At 41.7% G+C, this 27,835-nt stretch overlaps 2 protein-coding genes across 16 annotated transcripts in view; one reads left to right on the forward strand and one right to left on the reverse strand.

Moving 5' to 3' along the window:
- On the forward strand, window positions 1–27,373 carry PISD (phosphatidylserine decarboxylase). 9 transcript variants are annotated; one of them, XM_083803916.1, is made up of 8 exons: window positions 1–112; window positions 2,432–2,526; window positions 7,833–8,008; window positions 21,197–21,433; window positions 21,579–21,716; window positions 22,615–22,762; window positions 24,131–24,291; window positions 24,608–27,373. In XM_083803916.1, the coding sequence occupies exons 1-8, from the start codon at window positions 63–65 to the stop codon at window positions 24,830–24,832; spliced, it is 1,230 nt and encodes a 409-aa protein (XP_083660042.1). In that variant the 5' UTR covers window positions 1–62; the 3' UTR covers window positions 24,833–27,373. The 9 variants fall into 9 exon arrangements, with proteins under 9 accessions (XP_083660042.1, XP_083660043.1, XP_083660044.1 ...); XM_083803917.1 differs by having other exon boundaries at window positions 21,579–21,711; window positions 22,616–22,762; XM_083803918.1 differs by lacking the exons at window positions 1–112; window positions 2,432–2,526; window positions 7,833–8,008 and adding exons at window positions 11,665–12,459; window positions 16,701–17,118; window positions 18,984–19,149.
- The window catches only part of SFI1 (SFI1 centrin binding protein), a 34,310-nt gene continuing 29,112 nt past the window's right edge, over window positions 22,638–27,835 (reverse strand). For 6 of the 7 annotated variants that reach the window (XM_083803858.1, XM_083803855.1, XM_083803852.1 and 3 more), the window contains one exon: window positions 23,933–27,739. In XM_083803858.1, the coding sequence (XP_083659984.1) occupies window positions 27,632–27,739 (108 nt within the window). In that variant the 3' untranslated portion in view covers window positions 23,933–27,631. Of the gene's footprint in view, window positions 22,777–23,932; window positions 27,740–27,835 lie in introns of those variants that run through there. The other variant, XM_083803854.1, reaches the window with a different exon arrangement.

Genomic DNA, 27,835 nt, shown 5'->3' on the forward strand with positions numbered 1-27,835 from the left:
CCTCCCTCTCTCCCTCCCTCCCGCCCGGGACGCCGCAGAGGACGCGGCGGCGGCGCGAGAAGATGGCGGCGGCCTTGGTACGGCGCGGCGCGGCCGCGCTGCAGCGGAGCAGGTACGGGCACGGCACGGCGCGGCGCAGAGGGGCCGGAGGTGAAGCTGAAGCAGCGGCAGCGGCAGCTGCTGGCAGCCGGGACGCTGGGGGCGTGAACGGGAGGGGGCTGCCCGTTCGCTACCGTTGCCCCGCCGGTGCGAGGGGGCTCCGGGCTGCCGAGGAGGAGGAAGAGGAGGAGGCAGGCTTGGCAGGAGCAGAACGGAGCTGCGCGCCCGTGCGTCCTCGTTTCGGAGCTCTCGGCTTGCAGACTCCTTGGCTGGCCTTCCCCCGAGAGCCTCCGCTCCCCTGCCTCCATGCCCTGGCCTCCTGCCGGGCACCGAAACCGGCCCCGGGGAGAGCCCCTGCCCTGAGCCCCCGGTGCCCGGCCCCGAGCTGTCAGCACGTCTCGGGACACACCGGTGTTGCAGGCTGGAGCTGGTTTTCATATTTTTATACCCTGCTTTTTAGCGTTCTACAAGCTTTCTGGTAAATTTAAGTCTGGTGCCACCTGGATTAGCTTTGTGTAGTTTTGTGAATCCATTATTTGCAGCCCGCAGGCTCCTAGCTTGCTGACAGGCAACCACTCCTTCTCTTCCATGTGTCAAAATATGCTGTAGAGCAGGCCCTGTATTACAGCAAATTAGTGTAGTCTACATTAGGTGACTTTGTTATTCCTGTTCAAGTTGCATCATGTTGCTGTGTAAAACATACAGGTTCTGCAGCAGCATGGGACGCCTCTGGGTTTGTAAGGAAATAATGTCCTGGGTGATGATGCAACCGTGTGGCACCTTTGGCACCTGGTTACAGGAATCTGTGTTTCGGGAAGGACTGTGCTGTTGTATTTGGGTTAAAGTAATGGTTTTAAGAAGCTGCAGCATACAGTGAAATACTACTAACATTGCGTTATAGGGAAAATTGAAAATTATAGCTAGTTATCCTTGACGAGCACACTAAAACATTGCTAGCAAGTGCCCACTACTATCCTTACGTGACTTCTGGACAACAAATATACTATTTATAACTCTTTTCATAACTGAAGAGAGAAAGTCTGTAGGTGACTCAGTAGCCATCTGAAATTCATTCTTAAAAATCTGGGAGAATTATAATCACTTCCTGGAACTGAATCATCCTAATGATGCAGTAGCTTTTAAGCTAATGAAGTAATTCTTTACTCAGCATGTTTCTGATCAAGAGCAGATGAAAGGTCTGAGTGCCAAATGAAGACATCCCAGTTGTCACATTTGCATCTCGGGAATGAGTGCCTGGCAGTCACTTTACTTTTCCAGCTATACCAGTTTGTCTAATAATCTAAATTACTTCTCAGAATCCATAACTCTTCTGTGTTCTCCCTTTCCTCACCATCATGGTGAGGAAGGAGATGCATGAACCCAATTTACGATTGTCTCTTAAAATAGTTGCTGTTCATTTGTAAGTTCCTAAATGGCACCTGTGTAGCAGGCCAGTGGAGATATAGTGAGATCGTTTAGCACTTGGGATTATTCCAAAATTTCACCAATACTTTTACAAGCAGAGTGTAGTTTGATCAGCGTGACTGAACTCACCTTCATCCATTATAAGTATTACCTTTGGATGGAGTTAAATACTTCTTAGCCTTATTGTTGCAGAAGATGATGTTGATGCTTGTGCTGTGTACCTTCCCTGCAAATAGACAAATGTTTTAAACATTCTTGTTTTCTCCAGCAAAACACAAGTCATTTATTGAGCTTAAAGTAGTTGTTTGCATGCTGTTGGATAATATTGGTTTATATTAGACTGGAAGCAGATCTAGAGAGGAGTAGCTCCCACCAATTTTAGTCTTTTTTTTAAATAACAAATAGATTGTTGATCATGTAGGCCAGGACGGTACATAAAAGACGACATTAGACAATATTAGCTTGCTCTTTTAAAGACCCAGGTTGTAGTCACTATCAAATATATTAGAACTCCAAACAGCCCAAGATATGGTACACGACATCATAACCAGTTGCCCAAGAAGCGCTATTGCTAAGATCAGCAAACACAGTACTCAGAAGAACATCACCATTATGATAGAATTTAGTTAAAAATACATATGTCAGTGTTCTGATAGGAAAAAATGGAAATATAGGAATAAGAAGAATCAAGTAGATGCAGCACTAAACAATGAGGTATCTGCAGAAGCAGTTGGATTTCTCATGGAGATGAGGATGTTCTCCTGAAGGAGGGAATAGGATTTGGTAGCAATTTTATAATACTTGAGAGTTTTTCCCTCTGTGTTGTTCAGCTTCTGAATACTCTGTTTACGTTTGCATTGTAAAACATCTGTACTTAAGCAACTGTTTCTTGTGTGTTGTTTTACAGTTTGCTGACTAGCTGTAACTTCCTCATATATGAGAACCTGTGCATTAGAACTCGAGTCCTGTGGAAGCAGCCACCTTCTAGGACATTTTTCAGTGGTAAGTGCATCCTTTATCTAACCCAGCGTTAAAAACGGGATTACTCAGGATCAGGCAAATTCTGCTCACATAATAATGAGTATGAAGTTCTTGAGGTTAAAGCAGATGGAGTCTGCTTTAAGCAGATGCAAGTCCAGAGTCAGAGAGTTACTTGATTCACCAACTTTCCATAGACACATGCTTGCAAACGGTGCTTTATACCTTTTGGTGGCTTGTTTTACAGGCAGTAAAAGAAGGATGTTTATCTATTCCATAAAATTTCTTTATGAGAGATTATTCATTGTTTCTCAACTATTTTGGAATACTTGGGTAGCAAATGTTGTAACAATATAATAAAAAAAAAAATACGGAAATCATTTGCTTTAACAAAGAGGAATATTTTAGACAAATATTCCTTAGCCGTGGTTGAAAGCTTCTCCCTTCTAAAGAAGTGCCATCTGTTCCACAGTGATTTTATAGATATGAAGAACCTTGCAGAGAAGCAGATTTAGGCAGCGGTTTAGATGCTGTCATTATCCAGAGCAGTGCTTGGCTAAAACTGGAATTTGGAGGAATGTCAGCCCCCAAATTAGGAATACTGATGTTGGAGCTTAATAGCCATGTAACTGTGTATTTTCTGTTGTTTTATTTTTTCCCCTCATTATCTTTGTTCATTCTTATACTGCGTCATTCCTGTGTGTGTTTTTTATAGAGAAATTGCCTTGTCATTGTGACACCAGCTGCGCTAACGGTTTCTTTTAGTGTATCCCCTTTTTTAGTGTATTTGCCTTTTTTAAGCTTCTTTGATACTTTAGCACTCATCCTTTTCATTGCAACTATCACTTCCGAAGAAACCTGTCTAACAGGGCTAGCAGAAGAGAAGCAAAGATGTTAAAGTGAATGGCAGCTTCCCCCCCCCCTTTTTTCCTAAGGGAAATGTATAAAAATAAATTTATATTGGGATCTGTTTCTGTTGTCTTCCTTGGTAATGTTTTTTGCCAAGTTTGCTATTTAATTAACACGTGCAAGCATTGCAATAGTCAGGCAGCTCTGCATCCTTCGTCAGATGCCTCTTTGTGTGTAAATAAAATTCAAATTTCAAAAAATTCATCTTTATTGTATTATTTTCACATTGGAGCACTAATGAAGCAATTCTTCCCTTTTAGGCATTTTTGTACAGCTCTTAACATATAGTAAACTTGAGGTTAATCATGTAACATTAGTGTCAATTTCTTGGCTTCATCATGTCATCTGTATGGAAAATGAGTGTTTTCATGCTTCCCTATACTCGCTAGTTTCAACACCTGGAGGGAAGTAGAATATTTTGTAACCCAGATATAATCAGCCCGTGATCTGAGTGCTTAGAGCAATGCTGATAACCTGCTAGAGGAAGGAGGTCTCTGAGGAAGAGCATATACGATGGAACCTCATTACCTGCAGTTTTAAAACTTTTCTGAACATCTAAAATTTTCCTAGTGAAGATGATCATAGCAAATTAAAACCAATTGACCACAGGTTTATTTTTCTTAATTACCTTCTGCAGATTACTTAGTTTTCTGAGGAGTCTACAGCTGAAAAATGTGTTTTTAAGAGACACAGTACAATTTAACAGAGAGATTCATGGTAGTACAGCATTTGTATATATTTTTTTAAAAAAAGCTTTAGTAGTATCAGTATTTAGTAGGAGCCAGTATTTCCTGTACTTTACATACCTACGTTGTATCAATCACCCTCATTTAGAAACTTTTTAACATCAGTTTAATTGCTTACCATGTCCTGCAACATTTCCAAGTGTTTTGTTGCTGTTGAGTGTTTCTAGCAGGACCGCACAGCGGAGTGCCAGGCCAGGCACTGTGTCCATCTCTTGCGGGGTGGTGTCAGAAGGGGATGCGAAGGCATCTGCGTAGATGCTGGCTGAGGGATCTTTGCAACATAGTCAAGAAATGAGCTTGACAGCTAAAACAGCATCTGTTAGCAACATGAAATGCAGAGAAATAATGTTAGACCATGAAGTGACCAACTTTGAAGGGAGGCATCAAGCTTAATCTGTAATGGTTAATAAGAAAGTACCAGCACGTACCAGGTGGGAATTTGCTGAAAGCTGTTCAGTTGTGTTACCCTCTTTGTGGTGTAATGCACCTTGAGATGCCTGTGGAAATCAGACTCCAGCAGTTTAACGGGCATGGAAGAAAGAAAAGGCCTAAATATCCTTTTACATTTATATCTGTACTTGTAATTTTAATAAATCAGGAAATTGAAGTAGGATTACATTAAATGTTTAAAGCCTGATTAAAATGAGATGCTTATGCTTGGAATTACTCTAGCTGGACAAGGCTGTGAAGAGCAAATGCTGATTTTTTTTTTACCAACAATTTGTAAACTGTAGCCTATGTGTTGTCATGGTAACGTAACAATTGCATATAATCTTCAGGTTTTGTTTCCTTGTCAGCTCAGGTATTGATCCCGTTTTCTATAGCCACTTCTTTAACTTGCCTGTCCAAACCCTTTGTCCGTTTTATCATTTATAGCTACTTCATTATTGAAAAATGTGCTTACACAGCTTAATAGAAATGACAGCTTTTTGTTGTCTAGAAATCCACGTTAGACCTTGCAGGAAAAAAAAAAAAAAGCTGAAATGCATAATGCAAAATTGTTGCTCACATGAAAGAAAGGGTCTTTTGAAGTTAATTTTTATTTTTTTGGAAGAAATTAACTTTTTAGCAAACCATTTTCTAATCCATACATATTTCAGATTCTGATTTGGATTTAAAACTAGGTGCCTTGCAAATGATGTCATTAGGAAGAGAAGATAAATCTTCTTTATTTCTACCCCTTATAATAGCCTCAATGAAGGAGTTGTATCTTTTCCTAGAAGAAATTCTTAGTTGTAACAAAACAGTATTTATATCATTGCATCTGACAGTGTAGACTAGAACGTGCCTCTGATTATGCAGTTTGCTTTATCATTCTGTGGTTTTTAATGTTTCTGAGGAAATGAGTCTTTATTCATTCCATAGAAGGAACCTTATACTTTCTTTTTATTCTGGTTTGCTGAATATACTCAATGGTAAAAAGAAATCTAAAACAGGTTAGTCTTATCTGAAAGGAGTTCAGACTTAGGGATGGTTTGAAGCATGGAAAGGTAAGTTAATGGTATGTTAAGTCCTAAACTTTTTCCTCCTGTCCTGGACTTGTTTCTGTTGGCTGATTTGCCAAGACATGAGCTTTCCTCACATTCTCTTGCTGCTTGCCAGATAGCTGCTGCGATGCTGGTACTGTTAGAGAACATGATGTTCAGCTGAAACCTCTAAACAGCACCAACTGCTTGAATATGGTATTGTTGTCAGAATCAGCAACGAATCTTTTTGTCTTGGAATTTGTGAACTTGTGTGAATTTCATTTATATGTGAAAGGTAGGGAATTTTATTTTGTCGGGGGGAAAAAAATAAGTTTAACAATGGCATGTTGAACGTCTCTGCCAATGCTGATGATTTGGATAGCAATCATGGAAGCACTTTTTATTAATGGTGGAGATGGGAACAAACAGCTCTTCAAATATTTCATCAGCAAAGTAGATTGTTTGCTGCGGCTTGTGAAACACGAAGTGGTGTCTCGCAGAGGAAGAGGAATGTTCACATAGGTCTATCAGTGGAGGCTCTTGAAGTGGAAACAGCCTCCAGATACAAACCAGAAAAAGCTGCTCCCGCCAAGGGGTTTTGCTATTTGCTAGCTGTGGTGAAATTGCTGAGCAGCTTTGCCTACTTAGAACCCAAGATGTGGTGGGAAGGCAATTAAAGGCTTTAGGGCTAAAGAGCATCATTGGTCTTTGTACAGATATTTCTGTTGAAATGGTGCTGCAGCTGTCTAGGCAGACCAAAGTTGAAAGGTTGTAGTCTTTGCAAACTTAAATGTCTATGAAGAAAGACTTTTACTTAGGTGCTCTACCTGATCCATGTCCTTTATTGAGCATTTTCTTTAGGACAGAGTGTTTTCTAGAATCTAACTAACTGTAGTTGCTTACTTGTTTTGTTTTTCAAATATATGCATATATATTTTTTTCAGTAAGAATAAAGCTGTTTTCATATTATGATGTATTTTCAGACATATAATTCCTACATACGTGATTTAAAATAGTTTGAAAAAAGTGAGCAAAAATATTTTTGTAAAACAAAATATGATAAAGAATTACTTCTATTGGGCATGTTCTTGCAGCATCATAGCTGAAAAACAGATGAATGCACCTGATCCTTGCTTTGTGTCTATGCATGCCTAGAAATAGAGCTGGTGTTACTGATCATTTATTATTATTTTTTAGTTGTTAATTTGTTCTTTCAGAGTCAAGCCCTAAGCCTGACAAGGATGGAACAAGATATAGTCCATTGTTTTTGCTTCCTGCTCATCCAGGTTAAGGATTGTTGTGGAAATGACACCAATTGGTGCCTGAGAATGAATTCCTTTGGGCAGCATTTTCTCTGTCTGGCAGCGACTTGTGCTTATTGCTGGGAACCTTCAGACTAATATTGACAGGAGAATTTGCTTAGCTCAGGACAGGAGAACTTACTTAGTCCATTATGCCTGGAGGACTGTAAGGATTTGGGAAGGGAAATGCTTTCCCCCTCCTGTGATGGCTCTGTTGCTTAGTGACTGTGCAGCCTACATGTCTCACACAGCGGCGTAAGGCTTGGGTTATGCAAGAGAAGCTTGATAGTTCTCGGTAATAACCTCGGAATAGATGTAATACTAGATGTCACTTTTTCCATGTATTACAGCAGAAATGTGCCTGTTATCCTGTTTACCAAACCTACACTAAAGCAGGTGGTCATTTCCTTCCCTATTCCAGCTGGGGAATTCCTGAATCGTGCGGCTATCTATAATGAAAGCTGTAATGACTGAGAAGCAAGAGGCTCTACAGTGCTACATGTTGTTCCCCAGTCACTGATTTTTCTATATGGTAACAACACAGAAAATCTCATAGTTGGGAAGTTTCATAGAAATCCAGAAGCGAAGTCACGAGAACTGAATCCTGGCTCCTGGCGCTTTCAGGCAGCTCATTTGATATACTTTTTGGGAAGAATGTTGGAGAGATGCAGGGAGAGAGGGGAAGAAGTTAAAAACACTGATGACCAGTTAGTGCTAATCAGCTGAGTGTCAGTAACTTGGTAAGGTGCAGTAACTGGAGTGCTTAGGACTGTTTATACTTTGTGTCATAGATATCTGATGACATTTACATCATCTGAGCTGATGTCCCTTGCTGCACGTTAGCTTTGTTTGCTTTTTAAACAGTGTAATTGTTCTCTTTCCTTAAAGTCTGCTTTTCTTTGTTACAGACAGGAAGAAGTTTCATACTGCTCCGGTAGGACAAGCCTTCCGCCTGCGCCCCTTCCATGTTTTGGTGGCTACAGGTGGGGGATATGCAGGATACAGAAAATACGAGGATTACAAGTTGGAACAGCTAGAGAAGAAGGGCATAGAGCTGCCTGTGAAGCTTGCAAGCGAGTGGGAGGTAAGAGACTTGTCACAATTGTTTCTTATGTTTGATGCAAAGCTCTTTCTCTCTTTCCAACAAGGAAACATGTAGTTTGTTCTCTGTGGTTGATGCATTTCATGGAATTAAAGTTTCTGTCTATTAAATAGATATCATTTGTGCTACAGTCGATATAATAATGGGAACTGCTGGCATCTCCTCCATCCTTTAGTATGGCCAGTGCTTTTTAAACACCTCGAATCAGAATTACAGGAGGTAGTTAATCAGGTGATTGTATTATGTATTTTGGGGAAAAAAAAAAAGCTTGGTAAGTACTGAATCATTCAGAATGGAAGTCAAGTAGTCTAACCTCCTGCTAAAAGTGGGGCTGATGCTGAATTCAGAGCAGATTACTCATGGCTTTGTCCACTTGGGTCTTGAACATTTCCAGGGACAGAGATTCCCCAGCCTCTTTGGGCAGCCTGTTCCAATGCTTAAGTATCCTCATAATAAAAAATATTTTCCTTATATCCAGTTGGAACCTTCCCTGTGTCAATTTATAGCTCTCGTCTCTCCATCTCCCTTAGTAAAGAGCCGGTTCCGTCTTCTCAGTAAACTTTTCTTAGATGTTGGAAGGCTGCTGCTAGGTCCCTCCTAAGCCTTCTCCAGGCTGAGAAAGTCCTTAACCTGTCCTCACAAGCCATGCGCTGCAACCCTCTGACCGTCCTGGTGGCCTTTACTGGACATGCTCAAGTCTATCAGCATCTTTTTTAATTCTAAGAAAACTGGATACAGTATTCCAGATGTGGTTTAACACACACAAAGTAAAAGGGAATGACCTTCCCTTGGCTTCTGCTGCTATATGCTGTTGGCCTTTCTCACTGCCACGGCATGTTGCAGACTGGTCTTCAACCTACTGCCCACCTGCACTCCTGAGAGAGCATCAGGCATGCATCTGCAGCAACTCTGCAGGAGCTGTTGGCTCTGTGCAGTGCAGTGTCTCACTTTTCCCACCTTGAATTGCAAGGTAGCAAATTACACACATTTTATAATTTACAGAATTAAATGCAGAAATCAAAATCGACAAGACTGAAATTACACATAATAGGATTCAATAAACATTTGGTGCTGAGTATGTCCTAGTAGTTTTAGCTAAGGGTACAGCGTGTGCTGTATTCGTGGGGTTTTTTAATCTTCTCACTGACTGCTCAATCTGTGCTACTTTTGGCACTTTGCTAACTTCCTATGTGCCTTTGTGCCATATTTACTTTACAAGAAAGCTGAGACTGAATTAATACTTAATTAAAAATCTACCTGTTTTCTTTGTGAATATGTAGCAAGACCTTTTTTTCCTTAGGTAACACCTAGATGTATAATGACACTTGCTGATCCTGAGGAATTTTTTACCTTTTTCTGGATTCCAAGGAGTTTAGAAATTTTTGTGGAATTGCAGTGTGCATATCTGATTCATAGGTCAAATAGCCACTGCAGCATTGAAGTAAGAACTATTTCATAACTTGATGTAACTGCTGTATCTCCATCAAACTATTAAGGAGATATTGTATTAACACAGTGTTAGGCAGAGTTTAAAGTACATGTGGTATTCCAAACAGTGAGGTGAGTGTGTCAGTGCTGTTTTTGAAGTCAAGGAGTTAAAAATTCTAGGACTGTAGGATTGTGTAGGAGATGCTTCAGTGTGACCTTTAGCATCCCCTTTCTTTGCATTCCTAAGCACGCTGCAAGTCTGTGAGTGCTTTTGGCCACGTGCCTTTAGGGGACAAGGCTGGAGTTCTTAAATTCATTTTCGCTAGTGACCCAAATCAGATATGATCCAGACAGGCCAGATGCTAACAGCTTAGGCTCATAGTTCCCAAGGAATTTGTCTGTAAATCTGTCTTCTGTATATTCTTGTCCTGCTGAAGTGTGTCTCAAACAGGTTTTATGTTTTGATTAAAGGAGAAATTGCTAAGTGTCCATGAAGTACTTTTTAAAAAGGCACTGTCAATTCAGTTGTGATACTTGAAAACAAATTCAATTTTACACCTAAAAGTATGAATGATATTTTTTAAAATGTCCTTTATTAAATTTGCTTTATTTCATTATGCTGCTGTGCTGGTTTGTTATTACTGGTGGTTATTTGGTGAAGCTGCAAGTATTGCTTTTGATGAAGAGGCTACAAAGAAATCACACAAAACGTTTCAAACCAGTAAGGGCTCCAAATGCAGCAGATACTAGTGGGAGACACTAACAAATTTTTCTGGTCATTCGTTATATGCTTAGGTTTTGCTGCCTGCTTCTGTGGGAGGGAAAGGAAGCTTGACAGTTAAGAGGAAAAAGAAACTGTTCAGACATTGAAAGAAGTATTCTAAACAATGAAGGATTCAAGAAAAATAGGAGCTGCATTGTTCTTCTTTATTGGAAAGTGGAAGGGTCTTTTTTGCTGAGCTATCACTTTCCATTATTCTTCTTTTTCCATTATTGCATCCGCAGAAGCACACTTAGGAGTGGGGAAAAGAGGGGCATTGTCTTGTTTTTAGAGCAGAGGCATGAGCCTTTGCATAGGTAAAAAGAGACCAAGTGTGATTGACAGGGCTTTGAAAGTGGTACAGAACAAGAAATTGCTGCATGTTCCCTTGCTGCTGTGGACATTCAGTTCACCCGTACCAACCTTGCGTTGATGGGAGAATACACCACCTTCCACCTGACACTCTGCGTGTAAGGCAGATTCCCTTGCTTCTGAGCAAAAGACAGATGTGAAATAGGTAATCATCATCATGTTACGCAGGCAGGGAATGTCTCCCTGTTGCACACATACACAGCAGATATCACTACGGAAGTGTGTATAGTTTCTGATTGAATTAAAGAGTATATTCTTATACGGTTTTGTTTCTTCTAACTTAATAAAAGAGTATAAAAAATAAATTTGTTTTAAACCAAGCATCTCTTCAGTTTTTCCACAGGGAAAAATAGAACGGTTGTTTCTTCAGCACAGACCTTTTCTTCCCATAATTTTCTTAGAGACATTATGTTGCTAATAGCTTGAGCTGATTAACGCCTTAGTGTGTCTCTTACTGTGAATACCAGTGAGGATCAGCTTTCATTTAATTAGATGAGGTAAAGCAGAGGGCTTGGAGGGAGACAGGTATCTATTTATCAGATAGATTGAAGCTTATTGCTTCAAATCCTTGCTGTGACAGAACATTTCCTGGCCGGGATCTCCATGCATAGCATGCCATACATATGCTAACTAAGGCCTCTTGCATCTTTTCCCCTAGGCAGTGTTGCTATAGGGTGGCTGAATTATTCAGGAAAACCTTGGCCAAAGAGTGAGTTAGGATGAAAAGAGTGACCAGAGTTTCTTTCTGGAAAGATGAATTTCCTGTAGCTGTCCCTTGTTTCCATAGTTTGTTCTGGTCTGATAAAGTGACATAAAATACTGGGTTTGTGTAAGGGTCTCTGACAGCACGAGGAAAAAACACCGTGAACCTTTTACAGCTCGGTTCCCTTATTGACATCTGGTAAGTCAGATGACAGATAATACACACATTAAAAATGGCTTGATACAGTGGAGAAGTGCTTGAGTATAGATCTAACATCTTGATTCTCGAAGGTAAGAACCCACTTTTTCCTATTGATGTTAGAAATTCCTGGTATTTGTGTAACGGGATACAGGATGATGTTTTGGCAGTACAACACAGAAAGCGCTTTTCTTGGCCCAGAGGAGACATTCAGGGTGAAGTTGAGAGGTGTGTATCCAGTTCAGGAAAGAACTAATAATGGAAAAAAGCCTTTTTCTTTTTTGTATCCAACTTCTTCTGTTTTGGAAGAGTGAAACACAATGGGTGGTGAATTGTTTTCTTATTCTTCATTCTTCCCATGTTCTGATGTTTTAAATTGTATTTGAGAAAACATGTGATTACCAAGTATTTCTTGTAGAGCTGCCACATGGTCATGATGAAGATGGTCAGAAATGTGAAAGGGGGGCGATATTTCAACATCAGAATGAGGAGGGTGTGGTGATGTGTGTTTTTCTTCTCTGCTCTCTGGAAAACTTAGCTGAGTAAAATTATGTTTTTCTATGCGACCGGTGGGATGGATTTTTGAATCCGTGCCTGCCTGGTCTCAGACGGCTTCCTGAGCATCCTGCTGGGATTACGGGACTAGTCATGAGTGTTTCAGGAGTGCTTTGAGGCTGCAGTGCACCTTCTTGAAACCGCGTGTTGGCTTCAGGGGCGGCCCCAAGGAGGAAAGCGTGCGGGGCCGGGACCCGTGCCTTGTCCCGGGGAGGTCAGACGACGTTGTGGCCGCGTTCCGGGCCCCTCCGGTTTCTCTTCCTCTTCGTTTCTCCTGCCCTGGCTCCTCCTCCTCCCGGGGCTGCGGGAAGGCGGCCGCTTCGGCGCGCCACTGGCTGGGGGCGAGGCGGGGCCGTGCCGCTTCCTTAAGGCGGGGAGCGCCGAGCCGAGCCGTGCTGAGCCGTGCCGAGCCGGGAGGTAGGTGGGAGCCGGCCGGGAGAGCCGCTAGCCCGGGGCCGGCTTTGTTCGCGTGTCCGGGAGCTGCCTCGGGAGGGCGGAGGGGCCGGGAGGAGGAGAGCCGGCTCGGCCCGGAGGTGCTGCTGCCGCCGCCGGCCGCGGGGCAGGGCTGCGGGCTCCGGGGGGCGCAGGGCAGCCGCTCGGCGGTACGGAGGTTTCGGGGGCGGCGTTGCCGAGTCTGGAGTCCTTCGTGAGTAAGCCCGGAGGCGGGGAGGGACAAAGGCGGCCGGCTGGAGCCGGCTCGAAGGGCAGAGTCTCGGCGGCAGGTGGGGCCGGGGCCGGGGTGGCTCCGGGGGGCTTCGGGACGCGGGGTGCGAAATGTCCCCGAGGAAACGGGCGGCAGGGGGCCCGGCTGTGTCAGGTTTTGTGCTTCTGTGGTTTTTCATCTCGCTGCAAAAGTAAATACCGCTTTTTTCCTGTTTCAGAGAAGAGCTCTTTGAGACTATTTAACAGTTTTTTTTTGCATGGATTTAAGTTCAGAATAACAACAGCAAAAACCAAGCCTACCTTATAGCTTAATATACCGCTCTTTTCCCCTCCTATTTATAGGATGTAACTAAAACTGCAGTGTAAAAAATTTGTAAAAACAATCAAAAGGTTTTTCTTAATAAATTAAGAAATATTGGAAAGCCTTTCTGCATTTTTAAAAGCCGAGAATTTCAGAAATGGGTAAAGATGGGTAAAGCAGAGCAGGGTGCATCTCGTTACCCAGCACCTCCACGGAGCACGGCACGCTTGGCCAACTCATCCCCAGCCAAGCTGGAAGAAGTGAGCGCACTACTCAAAAATCACGTGGCTGTGGCGAGCTCGAAGCCTGCTCCTGGGCTCCCCTGGCAGCAGGAAAGCAGGCAGCTGTGTCACAGGCACCGAGTTCAGCAGCTCCCGGCTGGGTGTGCAGCACCTTGCACTCCTCTCGCCGGGCTGACTCCGGAGAAGCGGCTGGGAGCTGTGTCTGAAATTAGACTGCTGAGGAAGGAGTGGAACCGTTAACAAACCGTGCTGTGTCACTGCGTACCTCTCCCTTGACAGCAAGACCTTGTTTTTGCTGGCAGTTAGGCAGAATGCAGCGCTGGGAGTGGCTTTGCAGCAAACTTGGTGGGATGTCCCCAGTGCATTTTTTAAATGGCAATTCTGTTACCAAATGTAGAAAGTGTGACCAGAGGGCTCGAGCCCTCCGACGGGTGCATTCCAAGCCTAATGATTCATGCTTAGGATTTAAAACTGAGACCGCAGGTTTGAAGTACAGTTGTATATTAGTCTTCCTTGCAACTGCCTTTGCTTGCTGTTTATAAAAACTTGAGGGTAAGGCTTGAGGCAGTAATGAGAAGACAAGTAATTAAACGGGGTCACTAGATTTGATGCTTATTTGAGCTGACAGAGCAGAATGGTGTTGCATAGCTGGCAGATTAGCAGTTCACTATTAGATAATAATTCTCCAGGGATTTGTACCTCATGGTCACCGCTTCTTTTATTTACTTAAGATGCATTCTGGATAAGTTTAGGCAGGTGAGAGAGTTTGGCACAGATGTCCAGGCCCCTAGAAACCAGCAATCCTAAGATTCTTTTCCAAGCTAGTAACACAGGTTTTGTGGCATTGCCTGGATCTCACGAAGTCCAGCCGTTTTGAAGCTACTCTGCGAGTTCCTCCACCAGTTCTTGTGCCTTTCCCCATGGAAAACAGGTAAACTCAGGGTGGATTTTTCATTTCAGCCTCCTCACACCAGAGGAATATTAATTGCTGCTGAGGCAGCCACAGTAGGAATGGCAACTTGCCATGTAAGTCAGCAGTTAAGCAGGACTCACAGATTTGCATCTTGGTGCATGTAATGAGGTCAGTAGAACAGAACGTAAGAGAAATGTAAGTTGTCATACTCATCTGAACTGAGCTTTTTGAATAAGTGGATGAAAAAAAACTTATAATGCCAATATTTGCCCCGTCCTGGAGAGGAATCTCTTCAACCACACTGTTTTGGATTTTTTTGATTTGAACTGAAGGGTGCTAGTCCCCATTGCATTGGGCAGGAGAACATTTCAATGTCCGTTCATTTTTAGGGAGCAGAAGAGGTAACTTGTTCCACGGTATCACAGAATCAGGCTTGCTCAATCTAGAATATAATTCCTTGAAAGCATTTGGGAGGATGAAACTGAACTTCTGCTGAAAGAGGTCATGGATTTACCTCCCTAATCCTTGAGAGAAAGGTATACAATGTAGGTAAGGTGGTTTTTGTGCTGTTGGCCTTCTGCAAAGCCGTGCATAGGTGAAAGAGGCAGTTAAGGGGGAGGTGGAATGGGGGAGCAGGGCGCAGCCAGGACACACGAGCTGCTCAGACAAGGGGCCATCTGCCTGCGCCTGCCTGGCCTCACCAGTGCCAAACAAAGTATCTTGCTTCACGGTTTTGCTAAGATTCATGCTCCGTATGAAAATGATTTTCATCTGATCTGATGAAGTGCCTTTTGAAAAAACGTTGTTGATTTTTCCTTTTTTTCTGTTCAAAATTTATTTTGTTATTCCCAACATTCCTGGCAAATCAAGAGAAATAATTCCCTGTGCTCCTTGTTGCCTTTCTTTGAATTTTGATGGGATTTTGGGTAACAGCTTGCATCATTTTACTGTACATATGGCTTTTTTTTTTTTTTTTTGAGCGTAGGTGTTTTTCTGGTGCCAGCCAGAGAAAGATTGAATAGTATTTTCAAAATGAAAACAAAAAAGCTGATGCAGGGCTTGGGGAGGAAGGAGTATGTTTTTGAGTACTTTCAACTGATCTTAAATTTGCCATCTTTCAATTAACTGTTGTTGTTGTTGTTTTTTATAAATGCAGTTGTTAAAATTCAGCTTGAACAACAAAATAAACACAGGTTTTGGAATTTCCTGTGATTTAGGATATGATGTAACTGTTTTCTTTTTAAAAAAAATACTTTCATACAGGCATTTCAGAGGTGTTTCTTGGGAATATCTGTAATATTCAGAGTTGAAGGCCAATCATAATACATGATTCTTGCTGGAATATTTTCCTTTCAAGGCCTGGGTGGGAAGCCTTTAGCTAGTTATTTCTAGATTTTCATGCTGTCCCTCCCATTCCTCCTGCCTTATCCCTAATAAAATATATCCCTTTCCCTTATATTAGAGCATCAGTGTTCATTTTGATCTACTCTATACGGCATACAGCTTTCACTGTGTTTAGAAAACTTTGGAAAGAAGGATATAACAATGTTTATATATTTCTTTTTTAAACCCAGCCTTTAACAGGAGAAAAAAAAAAGAGAGAAATGGATAGCCACTACAGAGTTAGCCTCTAAACTATTCTGGGTATTTGGTTTAATCTTGAGGTGAGACATAGCTAGCTCACTTCCCCTTTCTAAACCGGGGTCCTGTTTCAATCTGCTTTAACAGTCCAAATCCAGACAAGAGGAGATACAGATAGGTTTGAGATGCAGTCTGCAGGGTCAAAGAGGGAAACTTCTCTGCTTGTTCAGAATGCTGAGATAGAAATACTGTAGTCCTTTGTCTTTAACAAACAAAACAAACAACAACAGCAACAAAAGAACTTCCTTTACACACGTTTTGCATTTTAGTTCTACCGGATGTAAAAACTGTGACAGTACACATAAAAGACATGTTAACGCCTCTTTTATAACTCATTCACAAACTGGCCCTAGAGCTGGCTTATTTAATTCACTAAGTATATGTGTATTATTAGAAGAATGTCCTTTACCTGTTCCCTAAGTGAGTCTTTTGAGATGGGAAGAGGTTCCAGGAGATGGATGTTGGTGTCTGGCAAGAGTTTGTGAAATGGAAAGATGTTCCTTTCCTCTCTGTTTGCTTCCCAAGCTGGACATTAAGAGCAGGAAAGGATTTTTGGTGCCCAGTAGTCTGGAACTGCCTAAGCTGCAGCTGCTGCACTGCAGAATCGAAGCTGGGAATTATCTCCTCCTCTTCTCCGCCCCTCTCCTCCTCCCAGCCTCAGATTCAGACTGGCTCTGGGGTTAGCTGCGTGAGGCCGGCTGGCTGCTCGTCTGACTGGGGCATCAGTGCTCAGCAGCCTGAGACTGCAGGGAGTTCTTTGGAGAACTGAGTTTCGATGGCGACCAGGACTAGGGAGAAGCAAGGACTGCTTATACGGAGAGCTTGTTTTTGTCTTGTGCAGAGTCATCTGTGTAGTGGGATGTTGAAATATGACACAATGCCTGTTTGTTTGCAATAGCTGCAAGCCTCGTAGCAGAGATTCAAGTGGGAAACAGAGGGGGAATCCAGAGAGAGACCAGCGGGGGAATTAGAAACTGTGACGTCGTGTCCTCCCTCCTGTGCCGGAGCAAGCAAAGAAAGGAGAGGTAGAGGAAAAAAAGACTGAGCCTTGCAACCAACCATCACCTTGGCGATGTGTCAGTCAAACACCCTGCAGGGACCAGATCTGCATACAGGGAAATGGTGAGATGCTATAAAGCTTTATCTAACCCTCCGCCCTCGTGCTACAACCTCCGCAAAGTTAAAATTCATGTCCGGAGGCTGCGTTCAGGGAACGGTGGCAGCAGCAGCTGTGCCGGGGACCAGCACTCACAACTGGACAGTCCAGGCCCGGCTGGCTCTGCCGGTGGTACACCAAATAGGAGAACTCGTTTCAGGTACTGTTCAGTGTTTTCCACTTTGCGAGAATGGTGACTGAAGGGAGAAACGAGGGAGGGAGGACGGGAGGGTTTCTGGGCAATGGAGAGACAGCCATCTGCAAAGCTTTTGTTTGGCCTAATTACTATAAAGCTCCTTATGCATTGAAGTGGCAGAGAAGGGCATGCTGTTATATGACAAGGGGAACGAGGAGGGGTTCTTTTTCTTTGCTTTAGCCTATTCTCCATCACTAGGAGAATAGAAAAAATAGCGAAGGGACTGCTCTGAAACCAGGCCAAGGCAGCGCGAAGCCTGAGGGCTCTGGAGCGAGCTGCCGGGATGCAGCTCTGCCGGGATTGGTCCACGAGCGACTGCAGTGAAGGGGGGGAGAACAGCGGCAGGGGGAGCGGTACCTCGGCGTGGTGCTGGCAACCGGGGTCTGGCCCTGCCAGCCCTCGAGCAGACCGCGGGCTCACGGGTGGTGAGGACGGGAGGAAGAACATGAAGTGCCCCTTCCTATTCCCATGTTGAGTCAGCCCCACCTCCTGCTGAGAAAGCCGGCTTTACCTCTGCTGAGACAGCACTTCATCTCCTTAGGTGGTGTTTTTTTTCCTTCTTGCATTGCGATGCATAGGTAATTCTTTGTTTTTTACGTATTAATTTTTTTGGGAGAAAAAAGTTGTATTTGCTGCAGAGAGAATCCCTGAGCCAAAAGCACCATCTTGTATCCCAAAGTGGTGACAGTTGTACCTGGCTGTGTGTTTTTTAATTCTGATCCAAATTTTGAAAAGAACATGTTGGCAAGAAAATTTCCCTTTTAGTTTCTCGGAAGACTTGAATATTTTGCCCTCAGGTAGGCAGTGGGGTCCTGGAGAGCCTCTCATGCAGATCTCCTACAAGGATCTGAACTGAGACACACAATTACCTCTGCTAATAAGAGAAGCAGCTTTTTTTTCCCTTGGAGAGTTACAAGTTCAAATACTGCCTACAGCCATTAGTACAAAATGAGTTTGCTTTCAGTCAGGACATCCACATAACCAACTGCACCAATGATTTTTTTTTTTTTTTTTTTTTGTAATGAGGCAAAGGAATGATTGGGCTACAGAGACTAGATAATCTTGCAGCACTAGCAATATCAGCTTTGTTCCACATGTTCTGTGTTCAGCACCAAGGGTACCCAGTAAAAGATTTAAGACCTGGAAAGACGTCTTTTGGAATCAGTTGTTTAAGCATTGTATTAATTAACAGAGGAGTGCCACTCCTGTTGTTTCCCAAGTAAGTGCTTGTTTCCTCAAGTCAGTTAATGGCCAACAGGTCCATGTAAATTTGACTCCAGTATTTTTTGTGTTACAAAATACAACCTAAGATACAATCTAGTCAAGATGCCTTCAACACAACGAACCCTCCAAGGGACGTCAATTTCTTAGATTTTCAAGGACTTCTTTAATCAGAGTATCTGCTCGTTCCTTAATGTTGCTCATCCATAAACTTCTGGAATTTAATGTCCCAGCATCACAAGAGTCCTGGCCTTCAGGGTACTGTTTGCTGTCCGCTTTGACTATCCAAGAACCAGAACAGTCAGAAGCAACATTTTCTGTGTAATCTTCCGACATTTGGAAGAAGAATCTATGCTGTTATTTGTATTGTAAACTATCATGTTGTGTTGTTAGTTGGATGAAGGATACTGTTGGTTGGGTTTGTTTTTGAGGTAAGCCGGTTTTCTATTTTGGGAAGGGGAAGAACTTGCCAAAATAAAGGAGTAAGGACTTGCAGAATTGATCTTTACTGAAGGATGAGCAGGATTAAATCATCCCCAGCTATCAGAAGCTGGCAGTTCTGAGGCTGAGATGGCTGACCCTCTTATGTTGTGTATGTAATCTTTCAGGTTGCAATTTCCCCAGCTGGCCCTGAGGCGAAGGTTGGGCCAGCTAAGCTGTATGTCTAGGCCTGCTCTGAAACTCCGTTCTTGGCCTCTGACTATTCTCTATTACCTTCTGCCTTTCGGTGCTCTTAAGCCCTTGACCAGAGTGGGATGGAGGCCTGTGAGCAGGGTAAGTGTGAGCAGATCTCTTCTGCTTCATGTATGTTAGCTGTATGATACTGAAAGGAGCTGGCAGCAGCTGGGTAGAAATATATTTAATATAGAACAGGCTGATGATCACTAGCATGAAAGCAGAGAGGTGCAATTCACGTTTCGCTTTAGTTTTTACTGTTTATAATTGTTGTGACTAATTGCTTCACAGACAAGTGATTTTTCGGTAGTGGAAAATTTTTGTCCTGTAATGGCCATGGTTTACCCTGAAAAAATGACAGAAAAATTTTAGTTTATTCAGTCACCTCAAAGTGTCAGGGCTACGATAAGACAGACCAAACCGCTTGTCCAGTTCCCTTTCCTGGCCACACTGAAACGGTCTCTTGCCTCTTTTGTAAAGAGAGGGTTTGTTCCTCAAGTTCTTTGAGCATTCAATCCAGGCTGTCCACATAATAGATTAATGCAAATCTCCGCTCTGACACTGTTGAGTAGTGTGTAGGAAATTGTGCAAGTGGATATTCTCTTTAACTATCATGTGATTGCAGAATGCAACAACCACATTAACATTTTGATTGAAAACTGTAACAGAATCACAGTTCTCAAGATTATTTCCTTTAAATAGCTGTTCTGTTTGATCCCGCCAACTTGAAAACCAGATGCTTTTCAAGAGGAGGTTTACTATGAAATACTGACAATTTTTGTGACATTACAATTGTACCTGTATATTCTCAGTGTTTGTGGAAAACTGTGCAAAACTGATTTTAGAAATTAACACTGTATGAGGCACGTCAAATAAAATGGCAAAGCATTTTTTCTTCAGTACTTCAGATTATATAACCAAAGGCACTGTTGATTTAGAAGTTTTTATCTGAATTAAGATTAGGTTGATCATTTCTTCCTGAAATATCACTGTATTTTAATGCAGGATGGTGATTTCTGAGTAAAATCTTAATTCACTGTGTTTGTTAGGATAGACAATCTTTCAGCCAGCATGCGCTTGTTTGTGTTTATGGCTATATTCTGCAAGACCTAACAATAAAGGATAAGATTAACACTGAGAATAAATGATGAGCCTTGCTAAGGAAAAAAGACAAACACTTTTATACACACACACACACACACACACACACATATATATATATATATATATATATATATATAAAAGAATTTGGAAGTTAAATGTAGCTGAGTTGCACTGTTTGAAAGATTGTACTAGATTCAGCAGATTACTACTTATTCAAAACTGGTCTCAGAAGGTTCAGTTCCACTGCTACCTCCCACATGATCGTGCAAGGTTTTGGGCTGATACTAAGTACCACAGACCTCAGAAATGCTACCTGCTGGAATTACCAACAGGAAAAGGCTGTCATCTGTCCAATTACATCAGTATTATGTATACCTCTTACCAACATTGTTTCATTTGTTTATTCTTATTACTAAAACATATGCTTTGATGTAAGTCCAAAGGTAAACATATTTTTGCAGGAATAAACTTTATTCTTGCAATTAGCAACTCCCATTGTTGCAAAAGAATCAGTAAGGCTGGCAAAAGTTTATACCAGGTTAGGTGCATACACACGGGTTGGGTATGTTTCTTCAATTATACAAGTATCATTAGAGATACCGGGATGTAGAAAATACCTTCATTAGTAGATGTATCTGAGAATTGTGTTATCAAATACTGAGAAATTATTTTTCAGTCAGTTTTCACTTGGTGGTTCACAGAGGAATATTGGTAATGTTATGCTCTTCTGATAAGTATTCTACTAGCACATGTATTTTTCTGTAAGCCTCACATTGGGCAGTTTCCAGTAATTTGAATCAGAAGCTTCTGGCTTCAATATAAGGTTATAGTAAATTTAATCTTATCCCTTATTTGCTCTCATCACAGCACAGGGAGTGAGGATATAAGTGCGATGTTGATTTTTTGCTGACTTAAAAGCTACTTCACGTGTGCTAAGGCAGTGTTTAGCAGAACAGCTTGATCCTTTTCGTTTTATGTGAAGAAGTGAAAGAAAACCATCAATGGGAAGAACTGAAGGACATCGTGTTAATTCTTTCTTCAGGTTGCTCTGTACAAATCGGTACCAACTCGACTGCTCTCACGAGCATGGGGTCGCCTGAACCAGGTGGAGCTGCCTACATGGCTTCGGAAGCCTGTTTACAGCCTGTACATTTGGACATTTGGAGTAAACATGAAGGAGGCAGCTGTTGAAGATCTGCATCACTATAGAAACCTCAGTGAATTCTTTCGCAGGAAGCTGAAACCACAAGCACGGCCAGTCTGCTGTTTGCACAGTGTGGTGAGTAAAGGGAAATGAAGGCTTAACACTACGCTACCAGCTTCCCTGCTTCCACCAAAGAAACATGTCTGCCTGCTCTGATGCATGGAAGGATGAGGAATGCATGAATTCCTAATCCATTTCATTTTTTTCTTCTTTTCTGTAGATTAGTCCCTCTGACGGAAAGATCCTTAACTTTGGACAAGTAAAGAACTGTGAAGTGGAGCAAGTAAAAGGGGTTACTTATTCACTGGAATCTTTCTTGGGACCTCGCATCAGCACAGAGGACTTGCATTTTAGTGAGGATAAGTTTTGATCAGTTGCACCTGTTCTGCTCTGTCCATTACAGTGTTCTCAGAGATCAAGAAAAAATACTTTTTTTTTTCCTCTCACATTTCCTTGAACAAAAGCAGTTCTCATTTTTGTTCTATTTGGGGATAAACATCACTGTTACAGTTCTGTTCGTGCATCGGTAGCGTTATACTGTCTGTTTTGTTCTGATTCATCCAGTTAGATTGCTTAGTTAATTTCTATGTGGTTATATTAACAATTACAACTGATTCCAAGGTCTGCCACTGTAACAATGCTACAGCTTTCCTCATGATAGACTGAAATGTGCCTGAGCACCTGGTTAGCGAAGATCGTACAAGCTGCTCTGTAATTAGTTTTGTGCACGAGCACTATACTCTGTTGACTTGTGTTGTCACCACTTCTGCTGCACCTTGAGCAAGGCTGAAGGCTTTGAGTTTTGATGAGAGCAACATATTTGCTAAACTGGAGGGGGGACTAGGAAGACCAGGTTCTGCAAACAGTTATTTTCAACATGAGCACAAAAGCAACTTTGTTTTATAAACCTACACCTTTTCACAAATTCTGTTCTCAAAAGGGTGGCTTTAAGAAAAGTTTGGTGTTAACTGGATTTCAGTTTCTGATGCCCTGTATTTAGGGAAAAGTAAACTCCAAACCAAATGAATATCCAAAATGATTGAAACGGTACAGGCTTCCCTTATTTATAAAGGGAAAAGAATACTTTGAAATAATGGATTCCTGGGCTTAAGGGTATCTTTTTCTAGTCTTACTGAAGTATGTAGACTGCATTTAGTCCTCTGTTATTAGCACAGTTTCTAATGTAGAGTGCTCAGCTATGGTAAATAATGGCCATAGAGTATCTTTAACCCCGTTCTTTCCATGGTTTCTTTGCAGCCTCACCTGGTAACTCCTTTCAGCAACAGCTAGTCACAAAGGAGGGGAATGAGCTCTATCATTGTGTAATCTACCTTGCACCAGGGGACTACCACTGCTTCCACTCGCCCACTGACTGGAGAGTGTCACACCGACGTCATTTTCCAGGTTGGTTTCTGTTCCTAGAAAACAAATGGATGGAAGCAATGCTGTAAGCCACTGCTGAATGAGACCTGCTAGCGGAACACTTATACCTGATGGATAATGGGAGCATAGTGATTTGTCATATGTGTTTATGAATAGGTAATATAGTTTACCAGAACAAGTCACATGTGAATGGTGAAAGAAGTAATATTCTATTCAGGCTGTCCTAATTCCTTCAAATAATGGTCAGTGGAGGCTGACCTGACTTGTTCCCAGAAAAAAAAATGTTCAGTTTGCATCTGAAATATAGTTCTGCAAGTCAGGGCAAACAGTAGACTTTAATATGATCTCTATTCCTGAGCTTTGAAGTTCTTCCTGTAATAACTTTTATTTTTCATCTGATTGATGTTATTAGTATTTCCTGGTCAGCTCTAGCTAGCTAATAGGCTTTCTTCTACAGTTTTAGTAACTACTTTTATGCATTTACCAAAGAGAACTGGAAGGGCCTGCTCTCAGGCACTGGATAGTTAACCAGTGAAAACACATTCCTAAGCTGTAAGAAGTCATTTAGCTTCCTTTTAGTAGCCTGTAACCTTTAATGTGACATGTTAGATGTATCTTAAGTGGTTACTTGAAGGCTTCTTTCAATTCTGTCTATTAGGGCTGAGATTAGAGACTCATTCTTAAGGTTCTGACCCTGATCTCTCTTTATCAGATGACAATTAACAGTAGTCATCATTTGTGAATTAATAGATGAAACTGAGGTGAAGTTGGCTGGATCTTTGGTAGAGGAATAACATCAGATAGTGAGTCCCTGCACTTCCTTTTGGTAACAGAGGAGTAGGTATGCCTGATGCTGCAATAAGCCTCAACAGCGGCAGATACTTTGAAAGGGACTCTTAAGTGCAGCTTTCGTTCCTTACTTTAAAGGCAGGCCTTCACTGTTTGGAAAAAGTCAAAGTGGAAGCTGTAGAAGGGAATAAGTGAAAGCCAGGGAGCAGAGGGAACAGGTCAGCCTGAAAAGAACAATTTCTGGTTATGAAAATTTAAACCCTTTTTTCCCTAATAGGGAAAATTGTCAGTAGTGCTCCAGATTGCATTCGAGCCCTACAGTGAAGGAAGAGAATGGTCTTTGGTTTCCCAGTGACTCTGCTAGGAGAAATATAAAGTAATACGAGGCGTTCCGGAGCAGTGTTGATCTTTCTGCAACCCTTTTATTTTCACTATAGCCTTGTTTTTTAATTGCTATGCCTGAATTTCTCTCTTCCCACAAATACGTGACAGAATTGCTTACTGGATCAGCTACAGTTATACTGAAAATACCATTCAGATAGCATTACAGTACTGCTACAAGACAAACAATTGAGTTTGAATGTTTTCTTGCTATTGCAGGCTCTCTGATGTCTGTGAATCCTGGAGTTGCTCGCTGGATCAAGGAACTATTCTGCCACAATGAACGGGTTGTCCTTACAGGTGACTGGAAACATGGCTTTTTCTCTTTAACGGCTGTAGGAGCAACAAACGTGGGCTCTATCCGCATCTACTTTGATCAGGTGAGTAAGACAGTAGTAGACAGCTTTCTGGTTTTGATGTTTGAGGTTCGTAAAGCAGAATGGAAAAATAATAATAATCTTGTGAGCCTGAAATTAAAATGTTTCACAGCCATTGATGTTCCATGGTGATGATATGTTTTAAGACTGATTCTCAGGGAATCACCTGCAGTATAGACTTTTTAAAAATATTACTCTTGCACTTCTTGAACTGTAAGGTCCTGCACTGAAAATGCCTGGATACCCAGAGTCTGCAGTTGTGCTGATGAACATAGAGTACTGAAATCCTCAATTAACAGTTTCTTCCTTCTCTGTACAGGACCTGCATACCAACAGTCCCTGTTACTCAAAAGGTTCCTACAATGACTTCAGCTTCGTATCCAACAACAACAAGGAGGGAATACCCATGAGGAAAGGAGAACATTTAGGGGAATTTAATCTAGGCTCTACTATTGTACTCATCTTTGAGGCACCTAAGGACTTCAAATTCCACCTCAAAGCTGGACAGAAAATCCGCTTTGGAGAAGCCCTGGGCTCTCTATAGAAACTCACGCAGCAGGAAGGTTTTATATACAAGGGGACTTTTATCACATCACAGCGAGTTTCACTTAACAAGTGTATATCACTCAGCAGGACCTGGGTGAGGAAAATGGAAGATGTCATTGCTATGTTCAACTTTGAGAGTATTTGGCCTATATTTACATATTGCTGCTGAATGCAGAAAGAGAATTGAATGAACGTGTATGTATCAGGTACAGCTGCCTTTAAAGATGTTGACTATGGAGGTTTCTGTCCTACCCTGTGCCTGTAGTCTTTAATGTTCTCCCCCTCAATGTGCCACAGGATATCTATGTTCACAGAGCTTAAAAATCCCTTTTAAGCCTTCCTAGACCATGCAGGTGCAATGGGGAAGGGTGGAAATAGAGATTAGGTTTATTTAAAGGGACATTAAGAAGTTGAGTCAGACCTTATACCTTAGATCTGCTGTATTTCTTTTTCAGACCTTGAGTAACAAATGTATTCTCATCTTTATTCTAAAACACTTCTCTGAAGTCCTTGTATAAAATACATGGAGAGCCATTAACTAGTCCAGTTAAATGGACTGTTATGGCTTCACAGTCCAAACTAAGCAAAATGCACAGACTGCATGAGTAAAGTAAGTTATACATCCAGTTTATTTCGTAATGTTAGACAACTTTAATTCTTTTACCTAACAACGTCCCTTGAAAAATGGACTTTGCACTGTATTTTAAACCTGGAACCACTGTGTCTACATTCCATACAATGAAACTGGTCATCGTGGATTTTTTTTAATATTAGCAGACAGATCCATATGTCCAATTCCTAATCCATGCTTTTAATTTGCTATTCCAGGCCTTAAAGATCTTGTTTATATTTAAGAGAGAGTTCACCTCTTGAATTAAGGGTTAGAAGACAAAGAGGATGTTTCTCATGTGATGCTATGTATCTTCAGTGTTGCTTTGTCATTAAGTTATTGAAGAATAGTTCCTCTATTTACAGGGCAGTTTCAGATACTTCAGGACCAATTTTTATCATATGGAGTGCAATGCCATATGTACTGACAGTACATTAAAACAACAGCTCTTGGAAGCAATCCCAGGTTGCCTCCCAGGTGCCAACTTGGCCATCCTATAATGCACTGGCACCTATTTTGTCTTATCTAAAATATAAAAAGCCACACCTGCTCTGACTTCTGCCCTCAGACGAAATTTGCTAGGAATGTTCTGGGGCCTGAAAGCTTTATGCTGGAGTTTCATCCTACAGCAAAACCTCAGAGCCTCATTGTAACTTAACGTCAAGAAGAGTTAACAAAACACCTTGGATCTCTTGAGCACGGCACCAAAAGCCCTGACACTGGTGCCAAAGTAAAGAAGAAGAACTGTGTTTTAAAGCAATGTATCAATTATTTTTAGCAAATAAACTGTTTCAAGTCCAGCCGCTCAAACATTTTGAGTTGACATTGCTGTCCAGCGCTTGTGGGAGTGGACATGGTTATGAAACTTGCCTTTCTGATCTCTGAAAGATTTCTCATACTACTTCCTTGCTTGAGCCTTGGGTGTTTTTTCTGCTACTTCAAGGAGATGATAGGCTTTGATCTGCTGTGATGACTTCTTTAAGAAAAACTTACCTTCTTTATATGCACTGCAGAAAATAGAATATAATTTTATTGTACAAATGTCCAGTTTGCCAAGTCCTGTATGCTTAGCTTGTCATCAGGAATGAAAGGATGATGAACTGTATGTAGCAATGTAGTCCAGCCATGACTCTTAAGATGATGGTGGCTGTTCAGGTGACAAGCAGGAGAAAATTCATTTGGCTCTGAGAGTCAATGTTTCCTCACTTTACATGGGGAGGAGTTTGAAAGCTTGAAGTGGCTGTTCGCCACCTATCTTGTTAAACTTCTTGGCAGTAGCAAGTTTACTCCTGCAGCAGTACATTACCACATATAGGTTTCTAGAAATGTGCACTTTTAAACCACCGAGAGTAAGAAATACTAAGGCAAATATCAGCCACAGAGGATTGAACTGTGACTAGCCTCAACTTCAAAGACATGTTTATAGCAGACAACAACTTAGTTCCAGTGGATGAGAGAAGAGATAATCTCTTCTCCCTTCTCCACTGGGGCCTGTGGCATCCCGATGTAGCCAAAGCAACTTTAAGCTTTAATTTCTTGCTACTCCACATCATCATCTGCAGGATCTGAAGGTTACTGTTATTCAGTAATGGAGGATGTATTAAAGCAAACATCTGGTAACCTAAGTCTAAGAAGTGGGAGAGGATTCAGCAATGCAAGTAACTGGTTTTGTGAAGGTCTTAATACTGTGCAGAGCTAGCTGATTAACAAACATTACTTGTGCAGCGGTCAGCAATTGCTCTGAAGCTGGAAGCAAAGTTCATAGAGGGTACTGATAATGCTGTGAATTTCTCCTGCATGGAGAATCCATTGAATTCTTCAACTGTATCAGTAGCACGGTATTTTTGTATGTCAAAGTGTATGACTTAATGACATTAACTCATTTAATTGCAAACATTTTGAAATAAAGAGTCTTATCTGTGTTGCTTATCTTTCTGAAATGTCAGGGTAACCTAAACTAGGTATTGTGAGTGCAGCATGAGGTATGTTTAGCTCCTGATTTGTTTGTGTTTTTTTTTTTAAGCACCTATGGTCAAAATAAAACAAGCAAGAGTATTTAATTTATAAAATAAAAATACCATACATGGACTAAGAGAATGTACACATCTCTTCCATACCCCCCTGCTATGAAAGGGGCAAGAACTGAAGACATTCCTACCCATCAGTTGGAAGATTGGTTCACGTCAATTACATATCCAGAGCAATCCGAATGTCATGCAGGCGGGCAACCAGGTTCTGCACGTGATGTCTCTCTTCTTGTTGTGCTTTGGTGAGAGTGTTGATCCTCACCTCCAACTGGATGTAAAGAAGACTGCATAAGGTGTTTGTACAAGATACTGTTTAGTCTCTTTGACTGAGGAAGCCTTTATGTTATCGTTATTAAAAACCACG

The sequence above is a fragment of the Anser anser genome, assembly GCF_964211835.1.
Source record: "Anser anser genome assembly, chromosome: 18".
NCBI classification, from domain to species: Eukaryota; Metazoa; Chordata; class Aves; order Anseriformes; family Anatidae; genus Anser; species Anser anser.

What these genes read in the sequence shown, in the direction of transcription:
- PISD (XM_083803918.1), top strand. Translation starts at nt 16,922, where the DNA reads ATGGTGAGATGCTATAAAGCTTTATCTAACCCTCCGCCCTCGTGCTAC. An exon ending in AATAGGAGAACTCGTTTCAG is followed by an intron (nt 17,119 to 18,983) that starts GTACTGTTCAGT and finishes GTAATCTTTCAG; the next exon opens with GTTGCAATTTCCCCAGCTGG. An exon ending in AGGACTTGCATTTTAGTGAG is followed by an intron (nt 21,717 to 22,614) that starts GATAAGTTTTGA and finishes GGTTTCTTTGCA; the next exon opens with GCCTCACCTGGTAACTCCTT.